The following is an 18,378-nucleotide window of genomic DNA, read 5'->3' on the forward strand; positions in this document are numbered from 1 at the left end:
GCAATTCTATGCATGGACAGCAACAATAATGCACAGCTAATTATGCCACACAGTAAAAGGAGGCCAACCAGAAAAAGTTACATGAATATTTGAATCAGAAAATTGGCGTCTGGTGGTTAATTGAGTTTTAATCCCATTCTGGCCTGGCGCCAAGAAGAAGTGACTGACCTTCATAGGAGATTAATTCATATTCTGGGGAGAACATTCGCCCCAAAATAGCAGATGTACAAGCTCACGCCACGTTGTGTTGCGAGCTTGTAGATCTGCTATTTCTTTTATGCCGGGGAGATTTTGGTATAAACGAGCGGCCAAAGCACTGTTGAAAGTGTGAAACTTGTGTTTCATTTAGAGTAGTACATTCTGTAGCATCAGGAAGGCTAAATAACAATGGCCGGGTTTCCCAAAGCGATCCCAAAGAGACCTAGACCTGAAACCATGACTGTTCAAAAGGCCACAGTTTCCCCCCTTTAGTAAGTGGTACAGCCCATCCGTCTCAAGTGGTACAGCCCATGTCAGAATGACCTGATCCTTAGATCTTCCTGAGTCTAATATGCCCCACCTAAACATCACCAATACACATGATCAGTTTCACCTGCTGCCCAGTAGAGCAGGGCACATTCAGTGCAGTTTTTTGTTTGGTCCTTCAGTGTGCAGTTTTCTCTCTGTGTGCGTGCATCTAAAGTAAGTTGCCTTGTAGATGTTCAGTTTTGACTTTACTCATTTAGCCTTTATACTTAAGCTCCGTATTGAGCTATTATTGTACAGTTTAGACTGTATTAATATTTCTGTATATTTTGATGTGTTTGATGAAACTTGATAATTCCAGCAATGTGATTTATATGTACACTGTATGTTTTGTCTTGCTTATGTTGATAGGAACCACACCTTATAGAGATTAAAACCTGTTAAATGGAAAACAACTGGACTGATTTTTGCAGATCACCCGTGGAGGGTAACAATACAATAACCAGCGAATAGTTTAGGATGACCACATCTCTAAAATTCTTTTCAATGACGATCGCTCACGAAGGGCTAAAATCGATTTGGGAAACCCGGTCAATGACATAAAGCAGTGTTTCTCAAATTTTGAAATTTCAAGGTCTCCCCTTTAACTCTGACAGTGTACAAATGGAACCAAATTAACCCGTTCGGGTTCATTTGGTTCATTTGGTTCACTGTTAGACCCCCAAAAAGGAACCCACAGAGTTCCTGAAAGAATACATGTATTATTAAAGAGAACCTTTGCTAGGTGTACAGGCTCAGCAGCGTATACCCTCCTGTACATCCCATTGCAGTAGTGTTTTGCAGACCATAGACAAGACATAAGCCGCTTTCCAATCCGAGGGATTCACACTTTGAAGTGCGCATTTCAAGGGCTATGACGTCACTGGTCACAGATCTACAAGCTCACAATGCGTCGCAAGTTCGCAACGCAACGCATTGTGAGCTTGTAGATACGCTATTTGGCGCGGCCCAGTGACGTCATAGCCCTTGAAATGCGCACTTCAAAGTGTGAATCCCTCGGATTGGAAAGTGGCTATAGAAAGGTAGACAGACGCCTCCTCCGGCTCTGGGGCAAATCCACCGCTCACTTCACAGACAGCATGTTTCAAGGAGGTGGCTCGTTGTCTGCACATAGAAGCAGAGTGTTAGATGGGGTCCTCATGGCCTCTGTTGGTAGGAGAGACAATTCCCTGACCTCGCTTTCACACACATACACACGTACACGCACGCGCGCACGCACGCGCGCACAGCATTAAAACGCATGCTTGCACATTCACTCATCCATTCATCGGTGCAGTCGTATCCTCTGGTCTGTGACATGTGTGTTAATTAGCAGTATGCGTGTGTGTGTGTGTGTGTGTGTGTGTGTGTGTGTGTGTGTGTGTGTGTGTGTGTGTGTGTGTGTGTGTGTGTGTGTTTAGCAGTCTGTCATGGTTCTGCAAGTGTTTATTAAAGGAGTCTGGGGGCTTGCCACTTAATCAAAGACCAATCTGCTTTGCTGCTTTGGTGCAGAGGCATACAGAATGACAGGTTGGGTCAAATAAAGTGTGTGTGCTGGGGGAGTTAGCAGACAGACAGACAGACAGACAGACAGACAGACAGAGAGAGAGAGAGAGAGAGAGAGAGAGAGAGAGAGAGAGAGAGAGAGAGAGAGAGAGAGAGAGAGAGAGAGAGAGAGAGAGAGAGAGAGAGAGAGAGTCACGATGTGAGACCAGAGAGGGTAGGATCCAAATGCAGGACGACGGTCAGGTACAGGTTCAGAAGTGTTTATTAACACAAAACAAGATACACGAGGAGCACCAAAGGAAAGGTGCCAAACACTAGCAACAGGAAATAACACTAGGTCTAGGTACAAACAAGAAATCACGAGGAGCTGACAATACACGGTGACTTACATTTATAATCCGACAAGGGAACTGACCAAACAGGGGAGTATATATAGACTCAGGGTAACAGGACACAGGTGAGACTAACTGACAATCAACACAGGGATAGGCTATAGGACTAAGGGACACAGGTGCAAAACAAGGGTCAATCATTGGTGAGACAAGACAGGTAACAAGAGCAACACAGGAAATAAGGAACACATACTACACAATAAGATATAGAAGTGTAAAGCAAAACCCACTAAGCTGGAAATCAACATTACTTTTAGAATAAAACATCACTGAAAAGGAAAGCACTAAGCTGAAAGCCATAAAGGCTCAGATCATCATATGTATGCAAAGGAAACATAATCACTACAACACTGTAAGAAAACCAACTAGAACATGATAAATGCAAGAAAACATAACAGAGACAGAACACGTCACGGACCGTGACAGTGCCTCCCCCTAAAGGGATGGCTTCCAGACATCCCACAACATACTCCAAAACAAAGTCCATAACATAGAGCAGGGTGGGTGGTGGGGGTCTGGAGGAGGGCACTAGGGCTACAGAAATTTTTTTCCATCTTTTCTTTCTTCTTTTCTTTCTTTAAACAGGTGCACAGGACTAAACAAACTCCTGGCAGGGGCAGGGCAAGGAACTAGACTAGAAGGGACGGGGCAAAAACGAACTGTTAAGTCATTTAAATTCTGGGTAAACAGGGACTGAACAGGGCAACAAATATACAAAAATGCAAAGGCGAACAAGGACTGGGCAGGTTGAAAAAGAGAAAAACACAAACAACTACACAGGGAAAACACACAAAGTCAGGCAGGAAAACACAAAACAGTCATACAAACCAGACAGGTTAGGAAGCATACAATTCACGTACACAGAAACAAGCATACAGGAGACATTCAAACAGACACAGATAGAAACAAAGCCAACAGACAGCACAGACTAGCTGACAGGCAGACAACTAGCAGAAAAGCTGACAACAGGGCAGAAAAACAGGAAGATGCAGGCATACAGAATAAAGCAAAACAGTCAAAGATCACAGAAAACACACTGTAAAGAATCACACAGAAAGACAGACGGGCAAACACGCAGACAAGCACACAGACAGACAGACAGGCAGAAGGTGACACAAACCAAGAGAGAGACAGATCAACTGACACACAAGCAGGCAGGCAGACACATGAAGTTTGACACAATAGGCGAGTGAATGGGTCAGAAGGGAGAGAGGAGGACAGGGGAGAAGAGAGACGGACGAACAGACTGGCAGACACACTAGCAGCCACACAGGTAGAAAGACAGGCAGAAAAACAAATAGAGTGTGCATCTAATGGGGGAATAGGTGGAGCTACACCCTTGGCCAAATATCTGTGTGTTCCAGCATGGAACTGGGGGGATTTAACAGATTGGCGAAGTGGGGAATTTCGCTGAGAAACAGGAGGGTTAGAAATGGGGCTACAAACAGTGCTGGGACCAGAGCTAGATAAAGGGCTGATAATGGCATTACAACTGATGGACAGGGGTACCTGAGGACAATGAGACACTGGCACTGGCAGAAAGCAGGGGTCAGGTGGTTGCCGCGCAAGCCCAGAACTCAACACTTCGGGTGCCGGTCTGGGGTCCAACCGCTGGAGTGCAGGCCCAAGGCCCACTGACTTGGATATGGGCCCAGGGTCCAACGGCTGGAGTCCTGCTGTTTGGTACACCAGTGACAACCATTGGCAGTCAGAAAGTTCAGCAAAGTCAGCAGGGGAAACGGACGAGGGTCCCGGCAGACTGTCAGCAGAGACAGCCGAATGTACATTTGGCCGTGCAACAGTATTGACCACAGGCAGGGCGTCGGCAGGGGCAGCCGGAAAGGAAACAGGTGGGACACAGGCAGGGACAGATGATGAGGACTCTGACGGGGCGTCGGCGGGGGCGGCCGACGAGGGTTCTGACGGGGCATCGGCGGGGACAGCCGATGAGCGTTCAGACGGGGCGGCAGCGGCCTCAGGTGAGGAGGCGGCGGCTTCAGGCAAGACGATGGCGGCGGCGGCCTCAGGCGAGACGGAGGCGGCTTCAGGCAAGACGATGGCGGCGGCGGTGGCCTCAGGCGAGACGGCGGTGGCTTCAGGCAAGACGATGGCGGCAGCGGCGGCCTCAGGCGAGACGGCGGCGGCTTCAGGCAAGACGATGGCGGCGGCGGCCTCAGGCAAGACGAAGGCGGCGGCGGCGGCCTCAGACAGAACTGTAGACGGAGTCTCACTGGGCAGCAGTGGAGTCTTGGTCTCACTGGACACTGGGGACTCTGCATCGCTGGGCAGTGGACCCTCGCTGAAGCTGGGCAGTGTAGAGCCGGACGGCGTGGAGCTGGTCAGCGTAGAGCCGGACGGCGTAGAACTGGTCAGCGTAGAGCCGGACGGCGTAGAACTGGTCAGCGTAGAGCCGGACGGCGTAGAACTGGACAGCGTAGAGCCGGACGGCGTAGAACTGGTCAGCGTAGAGCCGGACGGCGTAGAACTGGTCAGCGTAGAGCCAGACGGCGTAGAGCCGGACGGCGTAGAGCCGGACGGCGTAGAGCCGGACGGCGTAGAACTGGTCAGCGTAGAGCCGGACGGCGTAGAACTGGACAGCGTAGAGCCGGACGGCGTAGAGCCGGACGGCATAGAACTGGACAGCGTAGAGCTGGTCAGCGTAGAGCCGGACGGCGTAGAACTGGTCAGCGTAGAGCCGGACGGCGTAGAACTGGACAGCGTAGAGCCGGACGGCGTAGAACTGGTCAGCGTAGAGCCGGACGGCGTAGAGCTGGTCAGCGTAGAGCCGGACGGCGTAGAACTGGTCAGCGTAGAGCCGGACGGCGTAGAACTGGTCAGCGTAGAGCCGGACGGCGTAGAACTGGTCAGCGTAGAGCCGGACGGCGTAGAACTGGTCAGCGTAGAGCCGGACGGCGTAGAACTGGACAGCGTAGAGCCGGACGGCGTAGAGCTGGTCAGCGTAGAGCTGGGCGGCATAGAGCCGGGCGGCGTAGAGCTGGTCAGCGTAGAGCTGGGCGGCGTAGAGCTGGTCAGCGTAGAGCCGGGCGGCGTAGAGCTGGTCAGCGTAGAGCTGGGCGGCGTAGAGCTGGTCAGCGTAGAGCCGGACGGAATGCCGGCAGAGCCGGCCGACAAGGCAGGCGGGGTGTCAGGAACGTTGGTGTGGACAGCAGTCGAGGTGACAGGAACGTTGGTGTGGACAGCAGTCGAGGTGACAGGAACGTTGACGTGGACAGCAGACGAGGTGACAGGAACATTGACGAGGACATCGGTGAGGACAGCTGACAATGGTGCAGAGGGCGCACGCAGGTCGTCGACATAGACGTTTGGCGAGGGCTCTGGCAGATGGTCAGCTGGAACGGCCACCGATGATTCAGGCAGGACAGACATGATGTCGGCGGAGACGGCCGACAAGGCATCAGACGAGATGGGTGGAATGTCGGTAGAGGCGGCCGACAAGGCAGGCAGGGCAGGCCGGGTGCTGGACAGCAGAGGAGGCTCACCGTCGCTGTTCAGTAGTGGGGGCTCACTGCTCTCCAGCAGTGGAGCCTTACCACCACTCATCAGCCGTGGAGCTTCCTGGACACTGGGCAGCAGGTGGCGCTGGTGCTGGCGGGAGCCATGGCGATCTCGCCCCCTCCTGGACGACCCACGGTTTCCCCTGAACACGGCCAAGCGAGTCTCCTCAAACGGGTCTTGGACAGGAGTCGGCTCAGGGTAGACGGGTAACTTTGCCTGGCTGCAAAAGTAGGCAAGCAGGTTCGTATGCTGGTCTTTCCGTGGTGCAGGATTGGGGCAGGCAGGCGCAGATGTAGGCTGGAGGCCCACAAACCCGAGTCGGATCGAGTGGGGTGCAGGCTGGTCATTAACAGACTGGAGAGCGGGCTGTTGATAGATAGGCATGAGAGCAGACAAATGGCTGGCAGGCTGGATAGTGGGTGGAGAGGTAGGCTGCAGGCTAGCAGCTCGTAGGTTAGCCGGAGCATTCAACAAAGCAGCCCACATCCCCTTAATTGTCCCCTCAAGTTTATCTGCCAGCTCTGGCCTGGAGTATGCCACTCTGAGGGCCTGCTTCAGACCCTCAATCTTATCTTCAGCACTGATGGAAGGACTTTGGCAATTGTTCATAATTCTTTCCATGACAAGAAGTACTTCACCAAAATCGTCTGTTAGGTCGTCCGCTGGATCCATTGTGGTCGGATTATACTGTCACGATGTGAGACCAGAGAGGGTAGGATCCAAATGCAGGACGACGGTCAGGTACAGGTTCAGAAGTGTTTATTAACACAAAACAAGATACACGAGGAGCACCAAAGGAAAGGTGCCAAACACTAGCAACAGGAAATAACACTAGGTCTAGGTACAAACAAGAAATCACGAGGAGCTGACAATACACGGTGACTTACATTTATAATCCGACAAGGGAACTGACCAAACAGGGGAGTATATATAGACTCAGGGTAACAGGACACAGGTGAGACTAACTGACAATCAACACAGGGATAGGCTATAGGACTAAGGGACACAGGTGCAAAACAAGGGTCAATCATTGGTGAGACAAGACAGGTAACAAGAGCAACACAGGAAATAAGGAACACATACTACACAATAAGATATAGAAGTGTAAAGCAAAACCCACTAAGCTGGAAATCAACATTACTTTTAGAATAAAACATCACTGAAAAGGAAAGCACTAAGCTGAAAGCCATAAAGGCAACATAATCACTACAACACTGTAAGAAAACCAACTAGAACATGATAAATGCAAGAAAACATAACAGAGACAGAACACGTCACGGACCGTGACAGAGAATGCTCCTCTGTGGAAATGGAAAACAACCTAGAGGCAGTAAAAAAGTAATGGGAGTGATAGGAGGAGGAAATGGGATTGTGAGAGGCTGTTCTTTATCACCGGATGGAGAAGGAGAAAGAAAGAAATGGGATATACTAGATTATTGTTATTTTAATTCCTCTTCTTCAGCCCCGGGAAAGCTGCTCACACACACACACACACGCACACACTCTGTGTTTTGCAATAGTTTGTGTTCAATTGAGATCCCGAGAAGATCTGTCCTGTTTAATTAAGGGTAGAACTAAAAGGGGAGCAGAAAGTCATATATTGAATTCATGTGTGTGTGTGTGTGTGTGTGTGTGTGTGTGTGTGCACTTGCGCGCAGACTACTAATCAGCTAATTGGAGGGATGTGGCCTCTTGTTAGAGCAAGTCTTCAACGGGGGTCCGGGACCCCTATGGGGTCTTCAGAGTTGCTACAGGGGGTCCTCCAAATCTTTGTGTGATAGAATCTTTTTTCTCCTTTTTTATATGAACCACTTGAACCCTAGTGTCCATATTCTGAGAATATTCTGAAAAATAGCCGATCTACAAGCTCACAACGTTTGGTGTAGAGGGGAAAAAGAGCAGACTAAGTACAGAGTGAAATGAAATGAAATGAAGTGGTTAAATACGTACTGTATCTGAAAACACAAATTGACATGAATCCAAAATACACTGATGATTGTGCTGTCAAACAATGAAACTATATGGAATCTATGAAAAGGTTGTGGGGTTCCCTGCTTCATCGCTTTCTCAACTAAGGGGTCCTTAGCCTGAAAACGTTGAAGACCCCTTGCCTTAGAGCCAACAGGGGCGTTTCATGATGTTTAAAAGGTGAATCCTAGATGAGCTGCAGGCAGCGTGGCCTCAGACCAAGCAGAGCACAGTCCTGTTGTCACATTCCATTATTGTCCCTCCCTCCTCAGCGCTGCCCGTGTGACATTTACCCCAGCACTGGAACGCTTTGCACAAGGATTTAGTGGCAAATCAAGCTTGAGGAGCTGTGAATTGGGCCAAAATAAGAAGCCTGAAGTCGAATCGCTGGCGTTCTCGATGATGGCAGTGCAGTCATACACACACACACACTCCCACTGCCGTTCGCCCGTGTCATTGCAACCAATTTCACAGCCATGCTCAAATGAAACCGTGTGAGAAACAACCACCCCCCCATCCCCCCGCCAAAAAAGTGTAGTGTAGGATGATCATCAGCCTGCACTCCACAGGCAAGTTCACTGCGTAGAAAAGTAAGTAAAGTAATAGCAGTTAAAGGTATATTCAGTGATTGTATTTCATTCAAATAAAAATATAATTGCTACATTTTCCATTCATTCTCCTCACTAGAATGTCTGCTGACCATAATATATATGGAAGTCCTTATATTATAAGGACTTCCACCATGGCCCGTGTTACGAGCATAGCTAGATTCCGTTTTCAGAGGTGGCCAGCCAGTCCTCGACCAATCAGGGTAGAGTATGGCCGTAGTTATGTTATGATGTTTAGTTATGATGGTCAAAATAAAAGTTTTGAGAACCACAGTCGCTCTGAATTAAGAACGTCTGCTAAATGCCTAGATTGTAAACTGCTGAACTCATAAAATGCCACAGTCTCGTAGTGAATCAGTATCATATATCCTGAAGCTGGAGACGTAGGCCTACCAATATTCATTGATTGGGTCTAATGATCAAAACGAGAACATTATAATGGTGTGAAAAATCTATAAAAAAAGAAACATTTCCACGCTGTAAGGCCAGTAAGAGACAAGATGACCCCTGGCCACTTTCATTATCACTGAATACACCTTTAACACAGAGGACAAAACCACTGCCCCCTGCGGATGGGATGGTGCTCGAGGTAGTCAAGGACTTCAAATATCTCGGGGAGCCTGGGCGGCTTCAACAGAACAGGACCTGAAGGTCTGGAGGGCACTTGCCTTGGAATGTGGAGAGGTGGCTGTCCGCATGCTCCTCTGTGGGGACCTGCCCGTGGTCACAGACTTGGTCAGAGAGAGAGAGAAGGATGAGGCTGGCAGGGCACTGCGTCAGGCACCCAGAACTGGTGGCAAGCAAACTGACACCGTAGGAGCCAACCCAGGACAAAGCCAAGAAAGGAAATGGTGCAACCACCTACAGTACGATGCACTGTGACACGACAGCGGAGCTAACAACACTGCAGAGATCAAGACCCCGATGCTAGACAGGAGGTTGTGGAATGCAGCAATTCAGGAGTTCCGAGTTTGTGTTGGCTAGACGACACTCTCTCATAGCATCTGAAAGAGGTCAGAAAGAGACAGATGGTAAATATGCTAAATTGGACATTTTCTACACCATCATTGAATCAAAACATTCAGTAGCTGATCACTTATTGGGGCCGTAAATCAAACGGATGTTGTTCACGTGTTGGCCTGCGCCTCCATTCCGTCCCACTAGGAGTGTCAACGGCACGCCTGGTTGGACTTTAAATGTTAATATAACTATCGAAGCCAATCGAAATGAACCCCTTTGCCTGTTTTCCTCATGCACGGTGGTCGGTGTGTGTGTGTGTGTGTGTGAGTGTATACATTCACCTTTACTGCCAGCACGTGCTGTTGAACTAAAGCAGTGCTGCTGCTCTAGTGGTCTAGCTGCATCAACTAGTGATTAGATCATAAAGCCATGTCCCTCCCTTCCCTGTAGTGATGGAAGAGAGAGTGAACCAGGGGACGGTTGAGTGTTGAATGTCCAGTCACATGCACACAAACACACAATGCATGCACGCATACGCGTGCAGCCGCGCACACACACACACGCAGTCAGGCACACACACGCGCAGTCAGGCACAGGCTGGATATTGGGAATGAGTGTCTGCGTTAAGGTTGAGGTATAGCACTGGCTCTCGTGGACACACTCCAGGGAAATCACACTGAATAAAATTAGAGGGGTGTGTGTGTGTGCCGGCCTGCGTGTGTGTGTGTGTGACAGAGAGTGAGAGAGACAGTAGATGGGGCCCACCCCTTATTTTCTCCTCTCCTCTCCTCTCCTCTCCTTAATATCATTAACTATTTCCCACTGACTCGTCCTCTTATACATCTAAACACTAAACAGGTCCTTTCAACATGCACCCTCTTTTTCCATTCAGCACGTGTGTGTGTGTGTGTGTGTGTGTGTGCGCGCGTGTGTGCTGGCGACAAATCATATCAATGGACACGATGTAACCAGCTTCCTAAACCACTGCAGTGAGCAGCAGACATTCGTGGTATCAAGGGCTGTCAGCTGACCTCAGGAATTACAGCCAACCTTCAGTCTAAATAATTGGGCAGATTCATTATATTTGGTCGCTATACTTATATTTTCATAGAATATATTATTGGCATCCATCAGTCTTGGGAGACTGTGGAGTTGTGATCTGGATGGGAATTCTGTTGCTTTTGGTGCAGTGTTGGGTGTGGCTGTAAAGCGGGACTTCAGAGCATAGTAATTCATGTAATATGAGTCATGACAGGGCACTGGCCGCCGATTGTCAAGAACATTTATTTATTTCGTGTTTGACTGCCTTTGGACAGGTTGACAACCAGAATGAACGATGGCGGAGTGGCCCATTATTTTACCTCGAATAGTTCTACTTGAATGTTGTCAGACATGAAATTATGACTGCCGCGGCAGTGTATTAATCACGCTAGTATTTCAGGCATTTTCAGCAGGCTGTTTGGCAAACGGATAGAATAAAGATACAAAGGATGCGTCGGTGACGTCACCGCCACACGGAAGTATTTGAGACTTGTGGAGGCCGTAACCACTTGATCCCCAGCCACGAATTGAATATTTTACAATAGATTGTGCGCATGCGTGCACACACACCCAAACGCGTACACACAAACACACACGTTACCTACTACAGACACGGCCACTTGATGCACATTGACGCTCACTATTAAGAGACTAAAAGCAGCAGTTTCGGTTCAATTTTCTTTATTCCCCCCGTGGCTGTATTGATTCCAGTGTAGCTCTGTCTGAGTTCCATTCGCACGACAGAAGCGCGAGAGAAGCAGAACATCAAGTCAAGGTTTACTGCCTGCCGGCGTCTCGGTGGCGGAGACATCATTCAGGTTGAATCCTGTGGAAATGTGACTTTCTAGGAATGGACTTCCTGTCCTTCTCACCCACTGACTTTCACCCCAGTTCGATTGTGTGTGTGTGTGTGTGTGTGTGTGTGTGTGTGTGTGTGTGTGTGTGTGTGTGTGTGTGTGTGTGTGTGTGTGTATACATTCATTCTGATCACCACCATTGGTTCTCACGCCGGTGGACAAATCACCCGCCTTCCTGTGGCGACGGCGTGTTCATTGCAGCCGGCACACACAAAAGCGGGGATGACATGGATCAGTGTTGTGAGCCATAACAACAGAACAGCAGAACACAAAACGTATATATGGGGAGAGAGAGGGACAATGGCCCAGAGAACGGGTGACCGCAAGAAATGAGCCCCATATCAATCCCAGACAGCCAGAGAGATTGGTTTAAGCTCTCCGAATCCTCTTTCCTCTCGACGTGTCCTTTTCCCCTGTCTTATGCATGCTAAACAATGAGCTTCACAACAAAACGCTCCTCGCTTGTCCTGAGCTTTAATTAGGGGGAGAGAGCACCCATCTGAGAGAGGACAACGCCACGAGAATGCTAGTGTTGTTTTTGTTGTTCGTTGTTGTCCCGACGTGTAATCTCCTTTCTCTCTGTGTGTTTGTGGTTTTGTGTGGAACAGGACGATCACCTTGGACAATCAGCTGGTCGTGTTGGCGAGCACGGCGGCGGACGCGGGCCGTTACTATGTGGAGGCGGTGAATGAACTGACAGGGGAGAACAAGACCAGTCCCTCTGTGTACCTGAGCATCTCAGGTAACCCTGCACCCTAACCCTCTGAAACTCCTCTAACACTAACACTGACTTCTAGGGGTGTCTGATGGTTCAGACAGAATCACACCCCCTTCTTAACTCGCAAGTCTCTCTTCTCTCAGACCTTGGTTTCTTGTCTCTCTACACTATCTAATAAGGCTGTGTGTGTGTGTGTGTGTGTGTGTGTGTGTGTGTGTGTGTGTGTGTGTGTGTGTGTGTGTGTGTGTGTGTGTGTGTGTGTGTGTGTGTGTGTGTGTGTGTGTGTGTTTCAAAAGCACTGCTTATTTCTGTTATGTACTTACTATTTTCACAGATGCAAGGTTTGTTATTTAGACAGCATTCCACATTCCAAATAAACCACATAATGACACCTGTAGACTGAACGGTGAACCACCAGGTGGCAACTATATGTATCACACATTTATACACAGTATACCGTAATTGCTGGACTATAAGCAGCACCTGAATATAAGCCGCACCAGCTAAATGTAGAAAAAAAAAATAGAAGCACTGCTCTTCCGAGCACCAGGCCAGGCGTCCTGGAAATTGGTGTCATATGTTCTTCACCTTAGACCTTTCATGGCAATCGGACGCTGCATGCATGATTTGAGGCATTGTGTTCCAAAAATGTGTTTTGATAAAGTCTACCTGCTGGTGGCGCTATAACAGGCCAATGTGAGAAGGGTAGCATTATTTTGTTCCTTGACGTAGTGGGAATATGTGTGGCAAATTTCACGGTAATCGCAAGCTGCGTTTCTATTATTTCTATGACATTGCCCAAGGTCTCCTGAAAGAAAACATGACTGTATGATAGTTCAAGTTCAAAATGCTCAATGGCCGATGTTCAAATGCCCGAAATGTATAGGGCTGAAGTCGTTAATGTATGTTTTGTAATAATAATCAAAATCTACAAAGTAATTAGTAACTAAAGGTTTCAAATAAAGGTAGTGGAATAAAAGTACAATATTTGGATCCAAAATGTAGTGGAGATAAAATAAAAGTATTGGAAATTGGAAATACTCAAGTAAAGTATAAATACCTCAAAATTGTACTTAAGTACAGTACTTAAGTAAGTTAGTTACTTTACACCACTGATAATAACTTCTAGGTAAATTAAGATGCATTACATACATTAAATGCCCATTTAGGGCATTGGAATACTGATAAACTCATGGGTAATTATGAATGCACACATGCTCCTCTTTTAAGTCTTGCATGGGTCCCTGCAGATTACAGTGCCAGGGCAAATTTCCCTGTGCTTTTAAAAGGCTTAGAGGGATCACCTGATGCGTAAAGACATTCACGTGTAATAACGTGTCTACCGCGCAAACATGCTCATCATTTAACCTCGCGGGCAGAACTAATGAAGATGACAGCTCAATCAAAAAGTGATACATGCGTCCTGATCATAACTACTTGCCGGCTCAGCATGTATAAGGAATTAATTGCTAACAAGCTGCTCTTTGGTTCTTATTATTTTCAATCAAGGGTTTTCTTAAACCTCATAGAGATCATGATTGAGTTTTAAGGTCTTTACACACCGGGGGCGAATTTGCAAAAAGCGAATTTGCGAATAATTAGCTTTAAAAAAAAAAAACCTTATAAAGTCAATGTTATTTATTCGCTCGTTTCGAATTTGGCGAAAGTTCGCAGGCGAACTCCTCTCTCTCTCTCTCTCTGTATGAAAGTAAGCTCACTCTATCTCACAACCTAATCAGAATGGGGTCGTGTGTATGTATGTCTGTATGTCTGTATGTCCCAATGTCTTGCATCTGCAACTCCACGTTCAGCAGTTGTTCAATTGTCTCAAAAACATAATACAAAAATCAACAACGCATGTTCCTTGCTGACCATCAACTTTTTTTTTTTTTTTTAATATGAGCGCCCGTTAGGGCGCGATTTCTAGATGTGAGCGGCCGCGCAGCGGCCGCGAACTTCTAGTCATATTTAAAGAGAGAGAGAGGACATGGGCTGCTTGCTAGAATTGCCATCAGTGGTGGAAAAAGTACTCAAATTTCTTACTGGTAAAACTATGGTTTATTTATGTTTTATTATAGGCTAATTGATATCTGCAAAAAGACTATGTTTTAAAATTAATAGTTGGGTATGAAATACAATAGGATCCGAAATGTAGTGGAGTATAAGGAAAGTACTGGTAATTGGACTCAAGTACAAATAAATACCTACAACTAGGCTACAGTACTCAAGTAAATGTAGCCTACTTTTAGTTACTTTACACCACTGCTCAGGGGAGGCCTTAGCTATGTTTCACCAGTTTCAATTGAAACGGGCCTCAGCCACCAGGGGGCCTCCAAGAGCTAGCCAGCAAGCCTTGTTCAACTTGCAACACACTTATAACACTTTTTAATAATCATATAACCTTGTTAATATAACGCCATTTAGGTCAATGCTATAACATTATGTAGTGATATAATAATACTATATAAATAGCAGGCAGTCATTGACTATAAGTCAACTTCTGTGTGCGATTGTTGCGTGGCTACTGTGGCCTGGGTGCGCTGGCGGTGGCGTGGGGGGCCTCATCAATAGCTCTTGAAACGGGCCTCCAGATTACTAAGGCCGCCCCTGCCACTGCTGCTGCTGCGGGCTGCCTGTCTGCGGGGGAACGGGAGCCTGTAGCAGGGGCGTCACAAGGGGGAGGAAAGTGGGACTGAGTCGCTAGGGCCCAAGGTGGAGGGGCCCTAGTAACTTTAGCTATTGAAAAATAGCTGACATACAAGCTCACAGTGCGGTACCGAGTTCCGCGCTGCGAGCTTGTAGGTCTGCTATTTTTGAAAAGTCGTGAAAATGTGGGCAAATCTTTGAATATATGTATTTTTAAGTGAACATTTGTAACTCAAATTTTGCTATTTGTGGTGGTCCCTGGAACTACATATTTTGAGATGGGGGCCCGTGGCCAAATACATGTCATTTTGGGGGTCCTTGACATGAAAAGGTTTGAGCACCACTGACATGGAAACATAGGTTTCTTGCACACATTTTTCAAAATTTTTCAAAAATAGCAGATCTACAAGCTCGCAGCTTGTATATCTGCTATTTCTGAATAGTTTACATTCACAGGAGGCCCGCAGTGAATCCTTGTACCCAGGGCCCAGAATTTGGTGTGACACCCTGACCTGTAGTGTCCTCTCTGTTGTGATGTGATGGGTTGTGTGAGCCAGCCCCAAGCAATGTGCACAGCACAACAGATCACTTTATTCAATTTGGCGAATTTTATACGCATATTCACGTCGCGCTTTGGTGTGTATGGGAAAAGGCGTAAGGCGAATACTTCGCATTTTCAGGTCGCTTTTTTTTCCGATTTAACCCATTTCGATTTGTGCGTCTTGTCGCATGCGGTAAAAAACTCATCACTCCTTTTGGGATCCGCATCGCTGATTCCGCACAGCATTGCACACCAAATCCAATGCGTTTTATTCATGCAGCAAACAGAAAAAAATGCAACTGTCCTGTGTGCAAAGGGCTTTAATTATTAGCTTTATTGTCACATCGACAGTTCCAAAGTTTTGTTGTTTCCATAGAGAAAAAAGAAAGGAAAGAAGGAGAAGGGGGGAGATAAATCAAAGATAGCAGCAGATGTATACTGTACAGTACATGATACTGTATACTATGGACGTTAGTTAACTAAGGTGCGAGAAAAACACAAAAAAGATAAAGGTCGGCACGTTGTACATGGGATTAAGGTGCAAAATGTCAGATGAGTGGATTGCGGTGTCTATCTTTGTTGCGTTTGTGATTTAGCTAACAATCACTGGAGTCACAAAACCCATCTGTACGTCTCTGTTTTCATGTCTCTCTTTCTAAATGATTTAGCTTCTCTGCAGCTCGAAGGTGAGAGGATGAACTTAGCTGTTGAACAATCCTTCCGTTGAAGTGTTCATTGTGTTTATGAGAGAGAGAGAGAGAGAGAGAGAGAGAGAGAGAGAGAGAGAGAGAGAGAGAGAGAGAGAGAGAGAGAGAGAGAGAGAGAGAGAGAGAGAGAGTCCCTTGTGGCGATATGGGGTTTTAATTAGATTCTCTTTACGGGGTTGTATCCTTTGGCATCTATTGTCATGCAGCCGAACGCAAGCACACACACACACACACACACACACACACACACACACACACACACACACACACACACACACACACACACACACACACACACACACACACACACACACACACACACACACACACACACACACACACACACACACACACACACACACAGAGCACCTTGTTACAGCTGTCAGTGTGGATTGCTCCCCTGGGTGTAATAGTAAGGTTGTCGTAAGAGTAAGTCTTTCACCATAAACATTGTGTGTGTGTGTGTGTGTGTGTGTGTGTGTGTGTGTGTGTGTGTGTGTGTGTGTGTGTGTGTGTGTGTGTGTGTGTGTGTGTGTGTGTTTACCACAATACACTTTCCATTCCCATAAACCCACACATCTTTGATCCCGTTAGTTGAGGAGAGGAGAGGAGAGGAGAGGAGAGGAGAGGAGAGGAGAGGAGAGGGGAGGAAATCGGGATCAAATAAAGCAGCCAAGGAGAACATTGTGAGATAAGCGATAAAAGACGACAGTGAAGAGAGTGCAAACAAGAGGCTGAAAAGCAACTGCCCCTGAAAATGTTTAATATTCATGGCTGGTTTTCACTTCCATTCTTAATATAATGTATGCGTTAAGTGTGGATGTCAGTATATATCATCACTATATTACATATTTGATAGCACTACATTATGTCACTATATTATAGTGACATCAACAAAAGAACAAGCTGTTAGAATAGCGCGTTTTGTTCACACTTTTCAACAAGGCCTTGCTAGTTATTATTACATTATATTCAGCGGAGCTATTAGCCTGCAGAAAGCAGACAGGGCTGGATCATGGCTATGTCTGTGTCTGTGAATGGAGGTTTGGAATAAATCAAATAGAGACCAGTGGGATCTTTTGTGGTCTTGGGGACAAATCTCCTAGCCGGTACAAAACCGTCTGGAGATGACGCGCTCTCTGCGAGAGTAATAAAGTCTTTTTGTTTACTGGGTGCAGGATTCGAGTAAGTAACAGGAAAAAAGGGAATATCCGCACTCTCTGGAGTAGTTTCTTGTAGATTTATTAAATCATTAATTCACAGCATCTCACCGAATAGACGGACCGGTTTCGGCCGTGTGGCCTTCCTCAGCGTCTCAAAACTCATCTTTTGTGGTCTTAACATGGTCAGGAGAGATCATATTGAAAACAAAAAAACAGGAAAGAGACAATCGCTGACACACGTGCACAACTGCACATGCACGTGTGTGCGTGTAGCCTGCTTGTTGGCCAGGGAGGATATTGAAGAAGAAGATCACTGTTATTAAGCAAATGAGATTTCAAATTAACGTGGTGAGTTGCTTGCCAAGTGAGGTAACCGTGAAACACACAACCGCTTGCACACATGTACGCACACAGGCACACAGACTCAGGCACACCCCCACACATGGGGGTGTGGGGGTGTGTATGCATACATACATACATACATAGATTTCTTTCTTACTCCTCTCCCCCTCTCTCTCTTGTTCTCTAGGTTCATTTTGTATTTCCCTCCACCTCTCCTCCTTTAGCTAGTCTCTACAGGATCTAAAGCCAGGGGTTCGCAAACTGTCAATCAAGCTCAGTCTCCATCTCTGAAAAAATGTAATCTTGCTTTTGGAGATGTTCTGCCGAATAAATGAGGCACCTTTTTTTTTCAATTCTCCCCTTTCAGTCTTTGATTGAACATTCCTGCTTAACAGAATAGAACAGAGTCAGAGGGAGAGAGACACAGAGAGAGAGAGAGAGAGAGACACAGAGAGATTGGGGGGTGGGTCGGGTTGGGGAGAGCGACAGAGAAAGAAACTAATGAAGCAAGTCACTGGCACACAGTAAGGATATCGGCCAAAACTCAGATATGTTAGGACCTTAGTGGATGAGGCGCATGCAGCTGTTTCGTTGTGAGCTTGCAGATCGGCTATTTTTGGCAAAGAGCTTTGGTGTAGACGGGAAAAAGAGCAGACTAAGTACAGAGTGAAAGGTCAAGTTTATTAAGTATTGACAGTTCAAGTGGTTAAATATCTGAACACAAATTGACATGAATCCAAAATACACTGATGATTGTCCTGTCAAACAATGAAACTATATGGAATCTATGAAGAGGTTCTGGAGGTCCCTGATTCATCTCTTTCTCAACTAAGGGGTCCTTGGCCTAAAAACATTGAAGACCCCTCTCTGTGTCTCTGTCTCTCTCTGTGTCTGTATTCCGTAAGCTTT

At 46.9% G+C, this 18,378-nt stretch overlaps 1 protein-coding gene across 1 annotated transcript in view; it reads left to right on the forward strand.

Moving 5' to 3' along the window:
- Positions 1-18,378, forward strand: part of LOC308282129 (protein sidekick-1-like) — a gene marked incomplete at both ends in the record, with an annotated part of 370,021 nt that overhangs the window by 202,166 nt on the left and 149,477 nt on the right. The window contains one exon of the mRNA XM_080722473.1: positions 11,961-12,094. Coding sequence (XP_080578599.1) covers positions 11,961-12,094 — 134 coding nt within the window. The remainder of the gene's footprint in view (positions 1-11,960; positions 12,095-18,378) is intronic.

Source organism: Nannobrachium achirus (genome assembly GCF_963921795.1).
Source record: "Nannobrachium achirus genome assembly, chromosome: 3".
Taxonomy (NCBI): domain Eukaryota; kingdom Metazoa; phylum Chordata; class Actinopteri; order Myctophiformes; family Myctophidae; genus Nannobrachium; species Nannobrachium achirus.